This window comes from Bubalus kerabau, chromosome 13 (assembly GCF_029407905.1).
Source record: "Bubalus kerabau isolate K-KA32 ecotype Philippines breed swamp buffalo chromosome 13, PCC_UOA_SB_1v2, whole genome shotgun sequence".
In the NCBI taxonomy this organism is placed as follows: domain Eukaryota; kingdom Metazoa; phylum Chordata; class Mammalia; order Artiodactyla; family Bovidae; genus Bubalus; species Bubalus kerabau.
In genome coordinates, this window is record NC_073636.1 from 36,438,992 (window position 1) to 36,463,903 (window position 24,912).

The 24,912-nt window shown below is 38.6% G+C and overlaps 1 protein-coding gene across 6 annotated transcripts in view; it reads right to left on the bottom strand.

Moving 5' to 3' along the window:
• WAC (WW domain containing adaptor with coiled-coil) overlaps positions 1-24,912 on the bottom strand; it is a 78,727-nt gene that overhangs the window by 31,959 nt on the left and 21,856 nt on the right. For all 6 annotated transcript variants that reach the window (XM_055544016.1, XM_055544017.1, XM_055544020.1 and 3 more), the window contains exon 4: positions 2,552-2,658. In XM_055544016.1, the coding sequence (XP_055399991.1) occupies positions 2,552-2,658 (107 nt within the window). The remainder of the gene's footprint in view (positions 1-2,551; positions 2,659-24,912) is intronic.

A 24,912-nucleotide genomic window follows, 5' to 3' on the forward strand; every position in this document is an offset into this window, starting at 1 on the left:
AAATCCTAGGTTAGTACAAGTTAATATCTTACTTAACAAAATGTGCTCCAGGGTACAGCATTACAATCACATACTAGTAATTTAAGTTCATCTTCTCCACCCTATTTCTATCCCCAAAACAGGTTAAGGAAGAAACCTTTAAAGAAACAGGGAAATTATTTAAATGCTGATATGCAAAAGCAGGTGTTAAATGTTTTTCCCATTGTATTATTTTCCACTTTACTGAGGTATAATTGACAAATATAAGATATTTGATTTAACCTGGGTTAAAATAATCTTTTTTTTTTAAACCTGGGCTACCTAATATTCATCGATGCATCTCTTTCATTACAAAAATATTAATGAATGGTGATTTTATATTTTACTTTACTACTCAAAAAAAAAGTCCATTAGAAGTGATTTTAAGACATAGTTTGAAAGTAACCTTCAGATTACTTCAGACTGCTAATGTTCAAAAGCCAGCTTCTCAGGTAACATTAAAATCAGTTTGTAAAAAAAATGCCATGCCCACTGGGTACATTATGATGAAAAAGACTACCACTTGAAGGTTAATTATATACCCAGAGTTGAAATTTACAGCAAGGGGAACCTTGATTCTAAAAACACATGACATTTAATCCCTGTTCTGTTGCCACTCACATACTGAAATCCCCTGACACCCTTTAGAATCTGGATGTTGCAAACTTTCTGATACCCATTATTTATGCTGATTTCATTATGCCAATCTATTTCCTGAAAATCAAGATAATCAGAAACCATTTTTCCTGAATAAAGAATTTTTTTTCGCCAAAACAATGTCCCCATGGCCCGCCTCTGTCCTAACAGCAGATGAATACGAAATCTAAATAGTCAGTGATGAAGGGAACATGAGGTTAGTGCTAGACTGTTAAATTAATGGGGCTATTTTTTACAAAAATGGATACTCATTGTAAAATATTGAGTATATTTCTTAGTGAAAATGATTCAGCAGAAGCAGTGTGATGATAACACCTGTGAAAGTTTATCAAGCTGCTGTCTGGATCTCAATACCATCCTTCTATGTTCTGTGATGCTAAGGCTGGGACAATGCAAATTACTTTCTATTTAGCCAGCTGGCTTTCTGTTAAGAGTCTGCCAATACCAGATATTAGAGGACTGAAGGGCAGGAGAAAGCAGCCACAGCGGATCCCAGTTTCTAGCTCTCAATCCAGAATCAGAAACTTTCATTATATCCCTCAGAGAACTGTGCTGGGCTCCTCCTCTGAGCCATTAGGTTCTGATAACCCCCAACCTCTTCCTTTTGTTTCCAGTCCCCAAGGGTAATCACTATCTATGCTACTTTTTGTTTTCTGTGTTTGAAATTCTCTGTGCTGCAATAACCAGTATGATTTGTTTTCATGAATAGAACCTAATACTTAAAACTAAGCACAGTGTTTTTTATGAAAATTATTGATGTCCCAATTTTCTCTGGAAATGTACTAATAACACTGATTCAGCAAGAAACAAAAAATAATAAACCCCAAGAGTTTTCAATACCACTTAAGGTACGAAAACCACCTGAATAACCAAGGCAATGGCTGCAGGATTCAACCAATACTTCCCTGGCCTTTCAGTTAGTTGTCCTTTTGTCCTTCGTGTAATGGATTTTCCACATTGCTATCTGATGGTTTTTAAATTGCAAATATAGCACTTCCCTGACTAGGCCCTTGAGGAGCTCTCCACTACCTTCACGTACAGTCCATGATCCCTGGGAAGCAGAAAACGCTGTGTGTCTGACCCCATTCTCTCTGTAACCTGAACTCCTACCATTTCTCCACACCAGCAAAACCTGTGTTCTCCAAACAAAGTGCTTTTTCACACTTCTATGTCTTTGTAGGTGCTGTTCCTTTCCATGCTACACGAATTCCAGATCTCTTCCACTACATGGATTACAGTCAGCCTGTTGGCCAGCACAGCCTCTTCATCCAGGCTCAGTCCCCTCTTGAGGGCTCCCCCAGGACCTCAACATGTACTGATCTAATGGTTTACGGACCTACAGTCAGTCTCCGTTTTTTTTTTGTTCTATACATAAAAAATCTAGCATCTGCTTGGAAACTTGAAATCTTATTTTTGCATGAATGTATTGAACTTTCATTTGAATCCTAACTTTAAAAAGTTCAAACTACTTCATTAACAATTACTTCATTTTTAGAAAAACCTACAGTCCCTCACTGGGTTTCATGCCTTTCAGGACTGAGACCTCTGTTATCACTAATGTTTTATAGGGTATATAATATATAGTAGATACTCAACTTATAGATTTTAAAAACAAAAGTTTAAAGATGGGAAAAAAAAGCTCAAGTCAAAACACAAGTTTCATAATCTGAAGTTCTTTGTATCTCAAGTATCACAACAGTAAATTTTGCTCCACAAAAGAATGTTAATGAAACAATATCAAGATGGCATATTCAGACTATCCTCAGTTTCAATATTAAAGCTAGCTCATTAGTTCAGGTACTTTAAGATCAACATTGATTTTTAAAAATTTTGCAATATATTCAAAAAACAAAACTGCAAACGTTTATATACTTACTGCATCTGAAGTTTTGCTTGGATTATTGCTTGGATTAGAAGAATGTGAATTTGAACTATGAAGAGCACTGTGGTTGTGTGAATTTTCTTGGGGAGAGTAACTGGTCCCTTTAAAAAATAAAAAGCAAAGACAATTTTAAGTAAGTCATAGCTGATGTTTATACTGGGCTTCTGTCATACTACAGATATATCACTAATTCATCATTGTAAACCTGAATTTTTAATCATTTCTAGCAAACTGTAGGTTTTTTTTTTTAATTAAAAGTTGTATTAAAGACACAACATACATAGAAAAAAGGCCAAAAGTTCCACTAATGAGAGAACAAAAGTGACAATTACCCAATTATCCACTGTCCATGGAATTCTCCAGGCAAGAATAGTGGGCTGAGTTGCCATTCCCTTCCCCAGGGGATCTACCCAACCCAGAGATCAAACCCGGGTTTCCTGTATTGCAGGTAGATTCTTTACCATCTGAGCCACTAGGGAAGCCTCAATTATCTACTAAGTTTTTGCAATTACTTTTCAACTTCTTAAACAGTTTCCACACTTGCTTTTTAAAGTTTTGACAAATTTTAACTAAAACAGTATAAAGTTTTCAAAAGTTAAGTTTCAGGAAAGGTGCTTGCTTTCAAGATGATGAAAATGACATCATATCTCCTCACAACAGGACAGTTGCTTTAAAGTAACTCATGAATTTTATGAACCATGACCATCAGGGATGCCAGTTTTATCTTAAGAAAAGCCAAGATCTAAAAATCCAGACTTGATTAGTAATACAAAAAGCTCCACTACCAAAGTCTAACTGTTAGTATTTCAGTTTCATTCCATCAATTTTTCATCATAAAGGTAACATAATTCAACTTCCCACCTACTCCTTGTCCCAAAAAATGAACTAGCAAGTGGTATGGGGGCTACAAGATAATGAACAAAAGCTGGAAGCAGGAAGAGCAATTTAGATGGTCCAGTGGCCCTGGAAATTAATTAGCAGTCAGAATCAGGGTGGTTATAAGAATAATTTAGTAAGAATTAACTATTTCAATCAACAAGAACTACAGACCTACCTCTGTTTTATTGGGCTTTGCTTTACTAAACTTCAGATACTGAGTTTCGTACAAATTGAAGGTTTGTGTCAATCTTACATCTATCAGTGCTATTTTCCAACAGCACTGGTTCACTTATCTCTGTGTCACATTTTGGTTAATTCTCATAACATTTCAAATTTGTTCACTGTGATTATCTTTGTTACAGCAATCCGTGGAGAGTGATCTTTGATTTACTACTGAATTTGTTTTGAAACACCACAAACGACACCCACACAAGATGGCAAGCCTAAATGATAAATGTGTGTGTTCTGACTGCTCCCCCATGTCTCCCCTTCTCCATGGGCTGTCATTTTCCCTGAGACACGCAGTATTGAAATTAGGCCAGTTAATAACCCTACAAAGGCCTCTATGTGCTCAAGTGAAAGGAAGAGTCACATCTCTCTCACTTTAACTGAAAAGCTAGACATGGTTAAGCTTACTGGGGAAGGCAGGCTGAAAGCCAAGACAGAAAGCAAATTGGGCCTCTTGCACCCAACAGTTAGCCAATGTGAATGCAGGAGGAAAGTTCCTGCAGGAAAATTAAAAGTGCTACTCCGGTGAACACACGAAGAAAGCACAACAGCATTACTGCTGATGTTGATAAAGTTTGAGTTCAGATGGAGAAAAGATCATACATACTAGCCACAACATTCCCCTAAGCCAAAGCCTAGTGCAGAGCACACACACTCTTCAATTCTATGAAGGCTGAGAGAGGTGAGGAAAACTGCAGCGAAAAGTCTGAGGCCAAGAGGTTGGATCCTGAGGCTGAAGCAAAGAAGTTGCCTCTCTAACATCAAAGTGAAGCCACAAGTGCTGATGTAGAAATTGCAGCAAGTCACCAGGAGATCAAGCTAAAATCTTACATTCATGAAGGTGGCTACACTAAACAACAAATTTTTCAACATAGATTGAAACAGCCTTCTATTACTTTCACAGAGAGAAGACGTCAATGCCTGGCATCAAAGCTTAAAAGAACAGGCTGACTCTCTCAGGAACTAAGGCAGCTGGTGACTTGAAGTTGAAGCCAATGCTCATTTACCACCTGAAAATCCCAGGGCCCTTAAGAACTATGCTAAATCTTCTCTGCCTATAAATAGAACAAAGCCTGGATGACAGCACATCTGTTTACAACATGTTTTCAGCCCACTGTTAAGAAAAAAGACTCCTCTCAAAGTACTAGGGCTAACTGACAATTTGCCTGGTCATCCAAGAGCTTTACGGAAACATACAAGATTCATGTTGTTTTCATGCCTGCTAACATCTACTGTGCAAGCCCATGGTTCAAGGAGTCATTTCAACTTCCTGTTCTTTTTCAGAAATACATTTCATAAAGTTATAATTGCCATAGACATGAGTCTGACTGACCTAGGTAAAGTAAATTAAATACCCTCTGGAAAGAATTCATCATTCTAGATGCCAGCAAGAACATTTATGATTCATGCACGTTAAGAGGTCAAAATATCAGCATTAACAGGAGTATGGAAGAAGCGCATTCCAACCCTCACAGGTGACTCTGAGACTTGTCAAGACTTCAGTGGAGGAAGGAACTGCAGATGTGGTGGAAACAGCAAGACAACTAGAAGTGGAGCTGCAGATGGGGCTGAACTGCTGCATCTCATGATAAAACCTGAATGGATGAGGAGCTGCTTCCCATGGATGAATAAAGAGGTTTCTAAAGAGCAAAGCTACTGCTGGTAAAGATGTTGTGAAGACTGTTTGCAATGACAAAGGATTGAGAATATTACAAAAATTTGACTGGTAAAAGCAACAGCAGGCTTGGAAATCACTGACTCCAATTTTGAAAGACACAAAATGCTATCAACCAGGACTGCATGCTAGAGAAACATTTGTGAAAAAAAGAGCCAAGCCGGCAAACTGCACTGTCTTAAAGAAATTGCCACAGCCAGCCCAGCCTTCAGTAATCACCACCCCAATCTGTCAGCAGCCATCAACATAGAGGCAAGACCTTAAGATTAGGATTCCTGAAGGCTCACAAAATAGCATTCTTTTTTAGTAATAAAAGTATTTTAAAATTAAGGTGGTTGTTCAGTCGCTTAGGTGTGTCTGACTCTTTGCAACTCCATGGACTGCAGCATGCCAGGCTCCCCTATCCCTACTATCATTCTGGAGTTTATGCAAATCATGTCCACCAAAGTCAGTGATGCTCTCTAACCATCTCATCCTCTGCTGTCCCCTTCTCCTTTTCCCTTCAATCTTTCCCCGTATCAGGGTCTTTTCCAATGAGTCGGGTCTTTCCATCAGGTGGCCAAAGTACTGGACTTAAGGTATGTACATTTTTTAAGACATAATGCTGTTACACACTTAACAGTCTATAGTATAGTATAAACTTTTACATGCACTGGGAAATAAAAAAACTTGTGTCTCACTTTATTGCAATATTCACTTGACTGAAATGGTCTGGAACCAAAATGGCAATCTCCCCAAGGTATGCTTCCAAATGGGTAAGGTGGATTAGGACAGAAGACAACCTAAGGTTTCACATACTCAACTGGAATGGTCAGCAGATTCTAAGAATTTAGAAGTGGAGCAAGAAGTCTGTTCCATTGGAAAGGTGACAGGTAGGAGACTTGCATAGCGTAATGTAAAAAACAAGCATTATGAGCTCAGAATGAGTACAGCAAGGCAAGAGGAAAGGGAATAACCAAGATTTAACGTTGGCTAGAACACAGATTATTGGGGAAGCTAGAAGCAGACTCAGAGACCCAATAAAGCTAATGATATGACAAAAGATATGTACCTAGGAAAATGTAAGGGATACAAGAGAGGAAAATTTCCCAACAAAACAAGACTGCTGCTTAAGATGTCTAGTGGTTTCTTCATCTACTTGTTTAAATGTACCTTGTTGGATAGTATGTAAAACATCCTCAACTTTTTAAAAAATACAGTAAATAAATTCTTCAATAAACATTTTAAGACCAAACACAATCGAAAGAAGCAATCAGTCAAGGATAAGCTCCGTGTACAGGGATGTTAACATGCCAGCCTGAGATTGCTATTCTTAGAAAAGTCTGCTTGCACAGTTGGTCCTCGGCTAGCACAATGACTGTTCAGGAGGGTTCCCACAACAGCAACTGTTAAGAGTGGTTCACTGTGCCTAAGCCTTTCTGCAGACGATATGGTTTATGCTGAATACCTGCTTTCCTACTGGGAATCCAGACTTCTGGTTCAAATCAGGCAGAGATGCCTGCATAAGAATCCAAATCCAATAAAAACCTTGGGTACCAAATCTCTAATAAGCTTCCACAGTCCACAACATTTCACCAGTGTTGTCACAATCCGCTGCTGGAGGAATGAAGGGTGTGCTGTGTCTCTCTGCTGGGCCAAGACTCTCAGAAGCCTGCACCTGGTGTCCTCCAGACTTTGCACCACATGCCTTTTCCCTTTGCCGACGTCACTTTGTGTTCTTTCGCAGTTATTAAGACAAAGCCGTGGTAATGAATGTTAGGTCCTGTGACTCCTCTTAAGACAATCACCAAGCCTGGGGGGTGATCTGGGGACCCCAACACATTCAGTTAAAAAGAAAAAAAATCCAAATTAAGACTTTTAAAAAGAAAATCTCAAATCTACACCAAAATTTGTACTTTTCAGGTGTAAACTTAAAAACTATTTTTAAAAACTCAGCTTTACAGTTGCATGCAAGTGAAAGAGAACTAGTAATATGGCCTAGAGAACACCACATTTATACCCTATGAGTTGAGAATCCCATGGAAATCTCCATAAATGTTGCAATAATGAAGGAAAGAATGGCCAATCTTACCAACTGAAATGATCCCCAGAGTAGTTCTGTAAGAAGCCTGGGTTAGATGCCCTGACATTTATTTGCATACGTTCTTGAGCAAGATGTAAATCTATGAAACAATAGTGCCACACTAAAGATGTGGTAACAGACATGTTAGGCAGAGTCCTTTATAAGCCTAAGATATATCAGAAATGAAATCTACTGATCTCTCTTGTGTTTAAGACACAGGAATTCACTTTAGTGTTATTCTTCGTATCAATGAAAATTCAAAAAAAAGTGATAATTAGTACTAAAGCGCTTAACCTCTGAACAAATGACATGTTAGATAGCTTTTAGGTCTGTTGTTAAGTGTTTTCAGAGGGCACAACATAACAATTAAAAACCATAAGCATCAAGACACACGAGTCTAAGACTTTAATAGAATCCAGAGAAAATATCAGCCTTTAGGAGGACAGCTATTTTCAGAAACAGGAGCTTTTTGATAGGGACTAGATTCCACATTCTATGAGACAGATTCATCTACAACACTTAGCAAAACTACCAACTTAAAAAAAGAAGTGAGGAGGAATGTCCTGGTGGTCCAGTGGTTAGGACTCTGCACTTTCACTGCTGAAGGCATGGTTTCCAACCCTTGGTTGGGGAACTAAGATCCCATAAGCAGAAAGGTGTGGCTCCCTAAAACAGTGAGGAGCAAGATTAAGACACAGATATTTTATCAAAAGACTAAGAATAAACTGATATTCTTAAATAGAACCCAAAATAAGTAAGAGGTTGTACAGGAAGCATGATAAAGCAGGCAACAGGCTCTCTAGATTAGGGTCAGAAGGATGCACTTAAGAACTCAGGGCAGGGAAGATTTACCTCTGAATAATATGACTATAATTGGCTGAACCAAAGGTAACTATTACAAAAGCTACAGTTTATATTATCTTCCAAAGTATTTGGGGGGGGGGGGGTGGGCGGGGGTGGTGAGCATCCCATTGAGACTTTTAATTTCTCCATGTAGTTCTTTCCAAACTGAAGTATCAAGCAGGCAGAAAAGCAAGGTCAGAGCAATGATTATGGTTATGATTTTCTACTGCCATTACCTATGGAGTGCTACAAACAGTATTTCTTTGAAAACTCGTACTTCATCTTAAAACCTCCCATAAATTTTTATATCCCACTCCATGATGGATTTGTATGTTTCAGGATAAGAAAAGTGTTTTTTATTTTGGTAATAGCAGTATAATGCATAGTCTCAGGCCGAGAGAAAGAATAAATGACCTGTGGGTGGTAACATATCCAAAGAAAAATACAGCCACACATAAAACTTGAACTCAGACTTTCAGTGCTAAATTCAGAGACATACATATGTATATGCTGGTGAGACTGTCTCATAGATGCTGCTTGGCTCAACAAAGTAATGGAAGCAAAAGCTGTTTACACGTCTGATGACCTTTATGCTTTCTTTACATTACCAAGAAAAAGGCTCTCCACTTCAAAGAAAAAGAAATGATCTCCTTGAGAAAAGCAGAATTTGTGACTAAGTGGGATGAAACTGTTTTAAGTAACACAAATTTAAACCAACCTTAAGAAATTAAAGTCTGATGAAGCAAGTATTCGAGACTTTCAGAACACAGGTGCAGCCAGCCATTTAAGTATTATCTACAGTTACTTTTATTCCCTTAATTGTGGCAATGACTGTGTGGACCGTTAAACTAGAATTTTTACTATCCAGCCCTTTAAGAAAAAGTCTGCCAACTCCTGGACCAGGCAAATGACAGACAGTTCATGTTAATAGTGCAAGATGCTGCCCTCCTCCCTGACAGAATCTTCACTATTTAAAAGGGCAGAATAACCCCTCCTACTTGTCAACCTCTAAACTTCAGAAGCTAGATCTTAAGAGTGAGAAGGCTATAACCTACAGTCTGAGAAAGATGAAGTCCCAAGAGTACCATGGGAAATGGGACAAAAAATGTAGGGAAACTCACCTAACTCAGCAAGAAATGGGCATTAAGCAATTAGACTGCCCTCCCATTTAGAAAAGGGAACTTGGATATTAAATGGAAAGTGGGAAGTACATACAATTCTATATAAACAAACAAGGCTAGGAAATGCAACTAGCTTTTCTAAAGATGAAATAAGTTTCCAGTCTATTCAGGGGCAAAATATGGCATTGTGTCCTTATTCAGAACATGGTAACCACTAGAATTCCCTACGACATCCTCAGACTTAGAAATTAAGTCTTAATGCTTTCTTCAAGAAACTGGGAAGAGTATGTAAGGTACACCTATAATAAATGAAGATCACAAGTACATCCACCACCCCAAACTGCTATTCAAACTAATACAAGCAGATAATGTGCATGACTGAATAAGGTTCAGCAGTGGACCTCAAATATCAATCTAGTAAAAAATGTAGAATTCAAAGTTAATTTCACAGTGATTCACACTCTATGAGATGGGATCTTAAGATTTGAATTTTTTACAGGCACTTTCTCTGTCAAGATGGTTTTGGTGGTCAGGATCCAGACCAGGGCTTCCCAGGTGGCACTAGTGGTAAAGAACCCGCCTGTCAGTGCCAGAGACATAAGAGACGCGGGTTTGATCCCTGGGTTGGGAAGATCCCCTGGAGGAGAAGAATGGCAACCCACTCCAGTATTCCCCTCCTCAGCAATTCCATGGACAGAGCAGCCCAGCAGGCTACAGTCCATGGGGTCACACGACACTCAGGCACACTGAGCATGCACACATATATTATTAGCATCCAGCCACACTTTATTCCAAGTGTCCTCCTCTCATAAGTTAGAATCAGAGACCACAGATATTTAAACATAAGGGGATTTCAGACTTCCTTAGTGGTCCAGGTCTCCAATGAAGAAGACAGAGCTCCATCCCTGGTCTGAATCCGCACGTCACAACTAGAAAGCCCACCTGCCACAACAAAAATCTAAGTGCCAAAACTTAGATCCAATGCAGCCATAAATATTTTGAGAGAGAAAGACTTATGCTTAAAGGTCAGGGGGAGTGCACAAAAAAACTCATTTACCTGTAATGGGCATTTCTGCGTAACAATCAATGTTTTCCTGAAACACCTTAAATTCTGCAAAATTGCACACTAAAAATAGAAGTTTTATGGGGAAAATAGGGTAGGAGCAAATCACTCAAAACTACACTTTATCATAACTGGAGCACTAACAAAAACTTGAACACTGATAAGCAGCTCAGTATGTTTGCAGATTGCTTCAAGGGATATTAAATTACTGGGGTTGAGAACATGGAAATGGGATTCTGGGTAACAAGGTTACCATCAAAAAAAATGGACAGAAAAGTATAAATTGCCACAGAGAGGAAGACAAGCAAAGCGAGGAAAGCTTTCTTTAGAAATTTTGAATTTTCTTTAGAGATCTTGCCTGTACAGCTAGATAAGGGCTTTCCCTTTCTATCTGAAAGTTATATCCTACTCCTGCTATTCTGATTTGCATTTCCTAGAAAAAAATTTTTCATGTATGAATCAACACAACTTCATTATACTGATGCCATTCTCCAATTTACTGACTGTGTATGAGCTACCTGGTGATGAAAAGTCAAAGCTGTAGCTAACCGGACTTAACTACTCTGCACAGGACATTTTTCAAAGAACCATTTTATATCTGAAAAAAAATCAGCTCCTAATTAACTGAGCCTAGAACCTGGTTCTGCTTTATTCAACTTGAATTATCTAGAAATGTAACTGTTGCACACATTGTACTGTATTGAGTTTTGTTTTGAACTTTTACCAAAATGTTCAACTCTTACAAAAATCTCATCACAAACAATAATGTCATATACTACACCTGCTGGCATCAAGGAGACATGAGTTAGGACCAAAAATAATTAAACTTTAGACATAAATAAGAGATACAACTCTCACTGATTAATAAAGCTCTCCCTTTCATTAATATAGACTATTTAAAAGAGTACTGCTATCCTGTATGTTTATAACAAATGAATATGCTAAATATTTTCAGCACATTGATACCAACTGCTGCTGCTGCTAAGTCGCTTCAGTCGTGTCTGACTCTGTGCGACCCCACAGACGGCAGCCCACGAGGCTCCCCAGTCCCTGGAATTCTCCAGGCAAGAATACTGGAGTGGGTTGCCATTTCCTTCTTCAATGCATGAAAGTGAAAAGTGAAAGTGAGGTCACTCAGTCGTGTCCGACTCTTAGCGACCCCATGGACTGCAGCCCACCAGGCTCCTCCGTCCATGGTATTTTCCAGGCAAGAGTACTGGAGTAGGTTGCCACTGCCTTCTCCATGATACCAACTACTCTGTGCAAATTACATTTAACATCATTTCCTTTGAAGCTGCCCTTTTATTTCCTACTCTTAACATGTGCAGGTGGTATGTATTACTCACACTTGTCTACAGGCTAGAAACTGGGAGTTTACAAAACACTTGAGAAGGTGCACATGCAACAAGGAAAACTGAGTTGTATCCCTTCCTTACATCATACAAAATAAATCACAGAAATTAATATAAGAGCAAAAACTATAAAACTCTTAAAGGCATACTCATTGCCAAAAACACAAGGAAAAAAGAAAAAACAGAAAAATTAGACTTGGTCAAAATAAAAAACTTCGTGCTTCGAGGTACACCATCAAGAAACGAGAAGACAATCCACAGAATGGGAGAACATATCTGCAAATCTAGTAGGAACTCTCTGGCCAAAAGGTACATGAAAAGATGCTAAACATTAGCCATTGAGGAAATACAAATTAAAGCTGCAATGATATACAACTTCACATCCATCAGGATGGCTACAGTCAGAGAAACAGACTTAACAAGTGTTGGTGAGGATGTAGAGAACTGGCACTCTCCCACACACTGCTGCTACAAAAGTAAACACTCGGCTGCTTTGGAAAACAGGCTAGCAGTTCCTGAAAAGGTTATATACAGAGTTATCATATAACACAGCAATTACACCTCAAGGTATGTGTCCAAGAAAAATGAAAGCATGGGCCCCAAATGTTTACTGCACACTACTTGGAACCGCCAAGAGACAGAAACACACCAAATGCCCCACAAATGATTAATAAATGAATAAAACATCCTATGTCTATACTATGGAATATTATTCAACAAAAAGGAATAAGAATTGCTACACGTTAAAACACAATGAACCTTGAAAATATTAAGCTAAGTGAACAAGCCAGTCACAAGGTTATACATTGTAGGATTTCACTTACATAAAACGTCCCTATAGGCCAATTCCTTTCTATAGAGACAGAAAGGAGATGAAGGACTGCTGACATACAGTAGCACAGGGGAGTGGGGCTGCAGGTACAGCTACAGTTTCTTTCTCAATGATAAAAACGTTCTAAAATTGGTTGTGGTGATGGCTGCACAGCTGTAAATGTGAATTACACATCAAAAAAAGGATACCAAAGTCTTATATATCTTATATTTGACTTTTACTTGTCTAGCTTAGAAGTCTGCCATCATTTCTCAAATCCTACTCCATGAAATGCTTTGAATAAACAATCTCTTGTGGTCACATGAATCTGGAAAAAGTTGCACATGATACTGTCTTACAGAAAACTTAAATGAACTTTAAAAGCACTGAGAACTGTTGGTGAATAAACTTTAACCTGGTGCAGGGGGAGGAATTAAGTACAGATATTTGATACAATATGAACCGAACCTCAAAATCACCATGCTAAGTGAAAGAAGCCAGTCACATAGACCACATGTCCACAACAGGACAGTCTATTAAGACAGCAGATCAGCAGTATGGAGCAGGCAGGGAGAAAAATGGGAATGATGCTAATAGGTACGGAAAAAAAATTTTCCCCCTAGGGGGTGGGGTGATAACTGCGTGGAATGTGAGTTATATCTTAATGTTTTTTTAAATAACTTTTAAAAATTCTTGCAGGGTGGGGACATTGGGTCTAACTAAGTTAAGAATCACTCATTTAGTGAAGAGTACTCAGTCAGGCCTCATTCAGGCAATCTGGGCTTCAGTAAAAATTTTGCCTCTACACTTCATTAAATAAAAATGAAGAGGTCACCTAACTTCTGTAGTAACCTCTACTTGTCAAATAAGGCAATGGTGTGCAAGACTGCAAAAAATGACAACTAAATATGAAATGCATATTAGTAACGTCTTTTGACCTCTGCCACCTGACTTTTTACTAGGCGACTGATGCAGATTTTAGAGTAAGATTTTTATCCTCCCTCTGTTAGCTCTTGGGAGGGCTGTATTAACAAGGTAACCATGAAAAGTCCAGGGCCTTCAAACTGCCTATGCCCTCAAGATTCAGTGCCTCATACTTACATTCCTAAAAAAAATTATCAACACAGGACTCTCAACTCTTCAGCGATCTCAGGCACTGGCCTTAATACCACACAGAGTAAACAGGCAGTGAGCACTACAGGGCCCTGCAGGCTGAATCCTGGACTAAAAGCACCTCTTCTTATTGACTCCAGTAGAAATTCACTGGGTTCACCATAACAGCTAACTTCCCTCCCACTTTCATTCGTATCTCCAGTTCAAAACACTCACCACAGAATAATCAAAATAATCTTTTCAACATGTATCTCAGATCATGACATGTGTTTCTGAATTTCAATGAGTACAGAGGGAAGCCATTCAAACTTCATTGCTCACTACACTTTGACTACACTGGCCTCTTTCATTTCTCTGAACATATGCCCAGCTCTTTCCTACTCTAGACCCTTCATACACTCTACCTGCTCACCACTATCTCCCACTGCTGTCTGTGTACTACTTCCTGGTCATCCTTCAGTTCCAGTTTAAATGCCAAGTTGTTAGAAAACCCCTCCCTGATTCCTCAATCTAAAAACAAGTCCCCACTGAGAATGGATACATGTATATGTATGGCTGAGTCCCATCCCTCTTTACCTGAAACTATCACAACATTGTTAATTGGCTGTATCTCAATACAAAATAAAAAGTTTAAAAAAAAATTTTTTTTAAGCCTCCATCACAGCACATCTGTCCTTTATAGTTATTTTTATGCAGTGTAATTAAACCACATCTCACATTGCTCCCTATGCTTTCTTATTTTTATATTAGCTGACTGGCTAGTCTAAGACAAAATGCATTCCTTTGAAAGAAAAATATAGGTTAGTGTGAAAAATAACAAGCATTTTTAGTTAAATTTATAAAATTATCGTGAGACTCTAAAAGCATGAGTAGGAGACAATGCAGTTGAAAAACTTAAAATACCCTTCTTCCAAGCTGATGCCTTTAGAGAGACAGTACAGCAAACAAAAGAAAGAGACAGGGGCTGGCATGCCTTTAGGTCTCCAGGTATTTACATCTCCTGACTCTAATCAACTGGACAAGAAGTGGCAGAGTTCAACTTTGGAAGCCTCATGGCACCTCCTCAATCTATGAACAGATGAACAAAGGAATCTTCAACTAAGTGCCATGTCCTCTATGAAATGGAGAGTAAAATTCTGTCAAAGCAAACAATATGAGCAAACGGCATAAAAGGATATGAGCACAGAATGAAAGGGTTCAGAGGGCAATGAGCAGAACTAGTTTGACAGGAACATGTGGTTCCCAAATGAGATAAAACTATATTAAGCTAAATTAAGCTAAAGACATCAAGGACCCTGGAAATCAAACAAAGAGGGTGTGTGTGGAGATTTTTATCTTTGCTTTTGGGGGGTTTTTTGGTGGTACTTTTGAATAGTACTGGGTGTATCATGAAAACACAGATTAAAAATATGTCTTTAAGGAAAACATGAAAGACTAAAGAATAAGATTAAGAGGATTCTTTCTAGAGAAATGGTTATCTAGTATTCTCTCCCAGCTTCAAGCCACAGAATTTCTTCCTTATGTGGCTGCCTGCTCATCCTTCAGATGTCAATTCACGTTACTCCCTAAAAAGGCCTCTCCCTGACCACCTCCTACACCGGCCTCCCTTCCTCCCTGCCATTATCATTTATTTTCTTTATAACACAAATCACAACATGAAGTTACCCTCCTTGTCTACTTTATATTATGTCTCTTCCACAAAGAGACAAACTTTCTGTGCATAGGAACCTTGCTGCCATGCCATGCTACAATCCCTGATGTAACTACAACAATGCTTGAGTTTCTCAATAGACACATGAATGGAAACCCAATACCTCAAACAGGAGTGCCTCTTGCTATAATGGTGGTAGTGGGGGATTAAGGGTAAATAGCTCAGTCACATTCTTGGAACCTCTAGGCTCTATACAGTGCAATTTAAAAAGAAATGACATAGACAATCCCTAGAGTTTAGCTCTCGAAAAGGCTGGATAGTAGTTCTATGTATCATAAGCAGGAATACAAAGTCCACCTGTTAAATATGACACAGCAAATAGGTTTGAAGACATTCATGACCTGAAACATTCACTAAAAATGTCTGACTTAAACTTACTTTAAAACTGACACCCTCCATTCTATTACCTAGGAAAAGTGCTTTCCCCAAACCTATAAGCTATATGAAAGAAAAAAGGCAGCATATTACAGCAGTTACCTCAAGGAAAACACTATGGATGAGAAGTTTTAATACTGTTGTACTGTGTCTCTTAAAAGATGCTTACTCCTTGGAAGGAAAGTTTTGACCAACCTAGATAGCATATTGAAAAGCAGAGACATTACTTTGTCAACAAAGGTCCGTCTAGTCAAGGCTATGGTTCTTCCAGTGGTCATGCATGGATGTGAGAGTTGGACTATAAAAAAAGCTGAGCGCCGAAGAACTGATGCTTTTCAACTGTGGTGTTGGAGAAGACTCTTGCGAGTCCCTTGGACTGCAAGGAGATCCAACCAGTCCATCCTAAAGGAGATCAGTCCTGGGTGTTTGTTGGTAGGACTGACGTTGAAGCTGAAACTCCAATACTTTGGCTACCTGATTCGAAGAGCTGACTCATTTGCAAAGACCCTGATGCTGGGTAAGATTGAGGGCAGGAGGAGAAGGGGACGACACAGGATGAGATGTTTTGATGGCATCACCGACTCAACGGACATGGGTTTGGGTGAACTCTGGGAGTTGGTGATGGACAGGGAGGCCTGGTGTGCTGTGGTTCACGGGGTCCCAAAGAGTCGGACACGACTGAGTGAGTGAATTGAACTGAACTGTGTCTCTTAATACAGCCATATACACACAAACAGCATTTACTCTAAAAACCCCACCTGTTTTTGCTGTGTGCTTATCCTGCTTTGTATTTAGACAGGTCTGCAGTTTAGGGTGGGGTACTGGTGATCTAAGATTGGATACCTTTATCTAGGTCTTCTCCCACCTTGTATCTAGGTCTTCTCCAACTGGGACATGGTTGTACATTAAAGGGAAAAGTAAATACTGCTGTATCACCTAAACCAGTTTTATAAACATCTAAATGGTGCATGCAAAATACTACCAGGTATCTTAAAAACAGAAGCTCAGAATGATTAGGGATAAGACAAGCTGCAACAGATAACGTTGCTGATAATGTTTAACCTGCATACCAATTTTACCACAACATGCTTTCTACAGAGATTATTACTATGTTATCTCTTCCCTCTTCCTTGAGTTCCCCTCTCTGTTCCTCAACACCCACCCTGTCCAATCACAGCTCTAGCCAGACTCAGATATTACGGAACTGTTTCAAACTTTCAAGGAAAAAGTACATCATCTGTTCCAGAATCAGATTCAATCATTCAAGTAACCAACCAGAAAATCCTGGCAAAAGTAACAAAAATCAAAGAAAAATACCAGAAGAGGATTCACGTCTATATACACACCTCAGTCCAGGAATGCACAACAGCTTAATATTAAAAGTCTTGCATGAATATGAATCTTAAATTTTAACTTTTTTAAACATTCTGTCAACAAATAATGAGAACATTTGACAAACTTAAATAAAGACTTAAATAAAGTGTTAACAACTAACTGTAGCAAGTAGATGGAAAAGCTTCAAATAAGGAACGGTCTTTACATAATGATCATCCCATCATCAAGCAATACCCTTTTAATACCCCAAGAACCGTATTTCCGATTGAGTCTTTTACTATTTTTTAATTGCAATAGCTATTGATTTTCTAAAATCAAGAACAGATATCAATATTATAATCAGAAGCTACAGGAAAGCATTAAGAAGGGTAACTGTATCCTCCTAGGTTTTTTCTCACATGTAGATCTAATACTCATAGAATCATCCTATCTTACATGTGGATTTTTCTACTTAATATCCAAGAACATCTTCACTAAATGTGGTTCTACATCATTTTTAACAGCAACATTATATTCCCCATTGCACTGCATGATGTAAGTAATCCTAAGAACACTTATGTTCTCTATTTACCATCTAGGTGTTGGAATTCCCATCCATGCTAAAATGCAATAGGCAGTATCTAAAAAGAACCATGTAAAATTCATCTTAAGAGAGTGTTTCAAAATTTTAAAAATCATTAATTCAATGAGTGGAATAAGATATTTTAATAACTAAATGATTCAGACATCATTAAATTTGACAATGAAAATTACACTAAAAGCAGATTTTCAGATGAGTAGTGTTAGGACTCTGTGCTTTCACTGCCAAGGGCCCAGGTTCCATCCCCTGGGTGGGGAAGGAAGAACCCAGAAGCAAGGCAGCAAAAGTTTTCTACGTGTGCCCTCCATAAAAACCTATCAAAATTAACTCAAGAAAAAAATTAACAAATCCAACAAGTAATCCAACAAACTGGTCCTGACAAATGATTTCAAGGAAAATTAAATCCATGCTCAACCGCAAAAAAATACTAAAAAGCCAACATCCAATTCCTCTCAAGTCTGTTAGGATACATATCTTAGAACTATGTCAGACAAGAAAAGGAAGGAGAATTCTTAAATCATCCAGGCAGAAGCCTGTCACTTACACAACAAATCTCAGAACTCTACAGAAAAGACAATGTGTTAAGAGAAAAAAAATTGATATGACCCAGAGAATTATTTTTCCAAGTAGACTGTTACAACTGAAAGAGGACACTCAAATATTTTAAGAATTTAAAACTTAAGGTAGTCTTAATTTGGGAGGTGATGGTGTCAGCAGACTAACACAGACAATCCTAAGAAAATTCAAAATAACCAATGCACAAACAAAGAAGCTAGAAGCTGTACTTTCGAGACAGGCAGTGTGCACTGAATGAAGCTAAACTCATCTCCTTAATACCTGGGATCAACACCACTTATTTCAAAGTGTTTATTTTGATACTTTTTTTTGCACCAAATGACATACAGCAAATAATTTACTCAAAACACACTCTTTAAACTTTCCCTTTGTTGTTAAAAGCAGTCAACATTATACACACACACACACACACACACACAGCATTCATTTAACAAATGTTTCATTTACTGAACATTTATGATATGTCAAAGGCAGTGCAAGACCTAACAGTACAGAAATCATTCTTCTCTGAACCTTAGTTTTCCAAACTTTATGTATCCCCCCCCAAAAAATCGAGGTGCTTTTTAAACAGTGAAAAATACCTATTCGCATTCACCCCTTTTAATAATTTGAGTATTTTCTGTCAACCTGACAGATACCAGGTTGAAGAACAACAGGTCTGCCAGTTACAGCTGACACTTGAACAAGGCGGGTTTGAACTCTTGGATATTTTTCAACAGTAAATGCTACAGTCTTACAGGGTCTGTGATTGGCTGAATCTGATGACTTGGAGGAACCGAGGAGATAAAGGGCCACCTATAAATCACACCACACCAGGATAAAGCCTTGCATTGTTCAAGGATTAAATGCACTGCAACCTCTCCTGGTCGCTTAAATCTTCAAAGGCAGATTAAATAATACAGAGTAACTTCACTGTTAACTGTACTTTAAGTTTTTTGACAATGGTAGCACAGGTCATCTAGAAGAAATGTCTGTTATTATCTGAGCAAAATGAAAAGCAAATCTGGTACATTTACCAGCACTTCACGCTGGATACAAATATTAAACATTAAATTAGCATACAATAATTACACATCTTTCCTTTAAAAAATTCAGGTATTTGTGTAATGACTTACAGAAAAATGTGATTAAAGAGAGGGTAATAAATGAAGATTAAGTCCTAACAACAGCAATAGCTTGATAATTGGTGACAACAAGATTTTTCTACTTGCAACGGTCATTAAGCAGCAATTCATTAACGGTCATTAAGCAGCAATTCATTTACTCTGGCATTTGTAATAGAGAAATAAAGTTATTTCACACCAAAATATGTACATGAGTGTACAGCAATGCTGGTAATAGCCCAGAACTGGAAAGAACCCAAATGTCCTTCAACACTGAATGGTTAAACAAACTGAGTACATTATACCATAGACTACTACTCAGCAACAAAACAGAAACACACCATGGACACGCTGTCCCTTGCTTCTCAAGGGAATAAGCTGAGTAAAAAAACAAAAGTCAATCTCACAGTTACATATCGTGATTCCATTTATATAACATTTTCGAAATGACAAAATTATAGATTGAGAAGACATCAGTGATTGCCAGGGCTTAGGAAAGAGTGGAAGGAGGGAAGTGGCTGTGCCTATAAAAAGAGTAGCACAAGAAACTGCTGAACTGCTCTATATCCAGACTATGGCGGTCGTCACATTCACCTACTCATATGCTACAACTGCACAGAACAGATACATACCCAAAAAGTGCATGTACTCAATAAAATCGGTGACATCTGAGCGATTAGGGATTATACCAACGTCAATTTCCTGGTTGTGACGGTACACTAAGTATACTAATAGTTATGCAAATAAATAAATAAATAAATAAAAATTTTTAAGGTAGCCAGCCAAAACCAAATAGTTTGGGATTAGAACCCAAGTGTGACCACTCCTATTCTGCCTGTTAACAAGTATGGGTGGTGTGGTTTTGTTCTCTCACTGCCCTAATCAAAGTCATTCTTGCTGAAGGTGTTCTTTCAATATCACTGCCCTTCACTCTCCCCACTAAACTTCCTAATCTCCACCAATGTATGTTTAATCACTCCTGATTACTCGCTGAACTTCCATGGCTTTTCTCTCATTTCCTGGAATCAGTCACCATCAAAACTTTCTGCCTCCTAGAGACAACCCCAACATCAGCCAATTCTGTCAATGAACTCTACACAACACTTTTCTTTCCCCCGTTCTTGTTCCTTAATTTTTAAGGTTTTTTTTGTTGTTGTTGTTAACACTTCCAGATTTGATGCCATTTCAGACAGAAAATCCTGTTCAAATGTTCTGCTTAAAAATATGTCTTGTGTTGCTATCATTAAATTATCATTAAGTGTGGAAAAATTCCCAGACTTATTTAAAACTTCCCTCCTTTCTTTCAACTCCAAAATCTCTAGAATACAACCACTATGGTTTGGCTATAAGCCAAAATTAAGAAAAGGCAGACTTCCGCATTGCAGGCAAATTCCTTACTGTCTCAGACACCAGGGACGCCCCATTTTTACTCATATCAAAAGACTTCCGAGGTGGCTCAGCATAAAGAATCTGTCTGCCAATGCAAGAGATGTAGGAGACTCGAGTTCGAATCCTGGGTTGGGACGATCCTCTGGAGGAAGAAATGGCAACCTCCAGTATTCTTGCCTGGAAAATCTCATGGACAGAGGAACGTGGTGGGCTATTATCTATGGGATCACTAACAGTCGGACACAACTGAGCATTCACACACACGAATCAAATACTATCATAAAACAGAAAAAAGAACATTTTTTGACTACCCTGTATACGGCAGGAATTGTTACAGATTTCATGCATGGTGTTCAGTCACTAAGTCGTGTCCGACTCTTTGCGGCCCCATGGACTGCAACACACCAGGCCTCCCTGTCCTTCACTATCTTCCAGGAGTTTGCTCAAATTCATGTTCACTGTGTCAGTGACACTATCTAACCATTGCATCCTTGTTGACCCCTTCTCCTTTGCCTTCAATTTCAAGCATATCACTCCACTTAATTCTCAAGCAAATCTTTGAGGGAATAGTAAAAATGCCTATGTTACAGTTCAAAAAAATGGAAAAGTTTTACATAATGAGCCCAAGGCTACAGAGTCACTGTGTGGAAGACAAGGGTTAGAGCCCTGGCCCTGACAGTCTTAATTTTACATTGTTTTCTTTGTACCACAGCACCCACTGCTAGAGCAGCGCAATCTACACAAGTGCATCTGGTACAGGAGAGCCAATACTGAATCAGTTTAATCTCTTCAAATAAAGGACAGAATGAAATGCCCAAATACTGTCAATTTTATTAATTTTTCTTACCTTTCTGATCTTCTAAAAGTATATTCTTAAATTATATTCAAATTCAGAAACAACTATCAACCAAAACTATTTGCTCATTAAATCATATTATTCAGCATCTACTGTGTTCAGGAACAAGATGTACCAGACCAAAAAGCACACTGGAAATGATCAGATTACTCTATTTGTATCAGTTTTTCAATTAACATCATTGCCCTTAAGGAACTGAGGGAAAAAAAAACATTTAGAAAAATCTATCAGAAAACAGAAGTCATTACAAATGTCTACAGCCTAACACAGATCACAATCAGCTCCCAGTTCCTTGTTCCCTGCCCTCATATACTCTCTCATCCTTACTGAAGCTGTAATTATTTCACCCACCATCCCACCTAATGAAAAAACTACACGTTCTGTAATCCAGTCCATCCCTCCCCCCACCATTAAAATACACACATCCACATATCCAAAAATAAATTGTTTTAAACTATTTTTTATTACAAGCACCAGTTAAAAGTGAACTTTTCAGGTAGTTGTCAAAAGAAGATGTATACAGGTGTCTTTAAGAAACAAAACCAAACCAAAACAGTCAAATTCATGACAAACATCAAAATGAGGACAGTTATTTAAAATTAATCCTTCTATTTAACCAAAAAAATGGTACTACAATGTTATCTCCAGCTATAGTTAAGTAAACGGTAAATAATATGTATAGATACTATAATAGCATGTGTGTGTGTGTGTGTGTATATTCCTACTTATTATCAATGAACTGTTAATGCACCAATCTACTGCCAATCTTTAATTTATACACTAAGTGATCTTGCTTCTCTAATTCAGAGATTAAATGACTCCATATCCTCCAATGGCTCTTCATCTTTTTCGGAGTAAAAGCCTAAATCCTTTTCCAAGCCTCCATGATCTGGCCTTTGCTACCTCTCTGAGATCATCTCCTATTACTTCCCCACTCTGAAAACAGGTTAGCCACCTTGTTTTTCTAACACATCTAAATTGCTCTCATCAGAAGGCCCTGACACTCTTCTGGAATACACTCCCTGTATTCACAGGGCTTCCCTCATAGCTCAGTTGGTAAAGAATCCACTTGCAATGCAGGAGACCCTGGTTTAATTCCTGGGTAGGGAAGACCCGCTGGAGAAGGGACAGGTTACCCACTCCAGTATTCTTGGGCTTCTCTGGTGTCTCAGCTGCTAAAGGATCCACCTGCAATGTGGGAGACCTGGGTTGGCAAGATCCCCTTGAGAAGGGCAAGGCTACCCACTCCAGTATTCTGGCCTGGGGAATTGCATGGACTGTATAGTCCATGGGGTCAGAGTCAGACACGACTGAGCAATCTTCACTTTCATTCTATATTCATACGCTCACCTTTCTCATTACTATACAGCAATCATTACCTTCCCTACTTCCAACATTTCCATATAGCAACCCCTACTTCCCAAGATCATCTTATTTCCTCTTCTTCAGCTCTACTTTTCTACAAGGGGCACTTTTCTCTGACTCATATATTACCACTTTATTATCTCTCGCAAGACAGTGTCAGTTTTGTCAGGACACAGTCAACTATCTGCAATATCCAGAGAGCCTGACACACAGGAGGTGCTCAATGTATTTACGCGTTCTCTATCAATGCCTCAGGGAAATTACCATGCTCCTGCAATGGTTTGCTACCTTACACATTTCATCTGTTTTATCAACAAATTCACCTTGATTGATTTGTACAACTGCTCCTGCTACTGCTGCTAAGTCGCTTCAGTTGTGTCCGACTCTGTGCGACCCCACAGACAGCCTCCTACCAGGCCCCTCTGTCCCTGGGATTCTCCCGATGCATGAAAGTGAAAAGTGAAAGTGAAGTCGCTCAGTCGTGTCCGACTCTTAGCGACCCCATGGACTGCAGCCTACCAGGCTCCACCGTCCATGGGATTTTCCAGGCAAGAGTACTAGAGTGGGGTGCCACTGCCTTCTCCAACTACACATTCTTAATTATACAGTTTTCTGCTATCTTCTAACCTTTCACTTCTCATCAACCTTTGACTTTTAGGTGCCTGCCAATGATATCAACTAAAAAGCCTACACTGCATAAAAATCAAGTCTTACTCTTTGAAGAGTATCTTTATTCCCCAGGACGGCCCCACCTTGGGAGTCCCTGAACTTCTTGAGTGTACCAGATCTTACTGATTCTGAAGCAAACTCTTTATCTTACTTGCTTTCACTAATACCTGTAACTGTTGTCTTGGACACTGTAAAGTGCAACAATAAAGCCAGAAATGTAAAACTGAACTCACCTAGGTTGGTTCGCTTACATAGAACTTCTTACAGTTTGTATTTATAAAAGGTAGATTGTTGCACATAACATTAGAGAACAAAGCAGGTGGCAGCAGGAAAAAAAATGAAGAAAAATAATTTCACAAAAATAAAGTTCTAAAGACCAAATTTGCTAAATCTCATATTCTTTATATAGGTAATGTTGATGTGTAACATTTATACAGTTTTATAACACTGCTGCTATACTGCATCAATATGTGATTTTAACTGGCACTAAAAACGCGATAAATTATGCCTAAGAGTATACTCAAATTTCTACTTGTTTTTAGAAAAACACTGTTTCAAGTTCAATAACCTTGACTAGAAGTAAGCAATTACCAGTCTCAAATGTTTAGGGCAATCTCCATCTTAAAACTGTTATACATTTCATATAATGACAAAAGTGCTAAGTTTTCATTTAACAAAACAACTGGTAGCAGACAGGAAACAGTCTTCTACAACCCAAAATAACCCATTCACATCCAGGCCAAAAGCTGAGTGCTAATGTAAAACAGTTCACAATCACTGTAACAAACACCTGAAATTGCCTGATGCAACCAAAGCACTAACATGAGAGACATTTCCCTAGAAAGCAAGTGAAGTGAAAGTTGCTCAGTCATGTCCGACTCTTTGTAACCCCATGGACTATATTAATAGTTCATGGAATTCTCCAGGCCGGAATACTGAAGTGGGTAGCCTTTCCCTTCTCCAGGGGATCTTGCCAACCCAGGGACTGAACCCAGGTCTCCCGCATTGCAAGTGGATTCTTTACCAGCTGAGCCACAAGGGAAGCCCAGAAAGCCAGGGTATGCAAAAATCTTTACACACTGAATGTATGTTTCTGTGGTTTGAATCAAAAGATTATCCCAAAGTTCTCAGTGTGACACACTACAGATAAAACGTTACCAAGGATTAGAAGGCATGCAAGTGTTGACAATTCCAACTGGATCCTATTCAGTCCCAAAGTTGGTCACACTTGCTTCCAGAAAAAAATGAA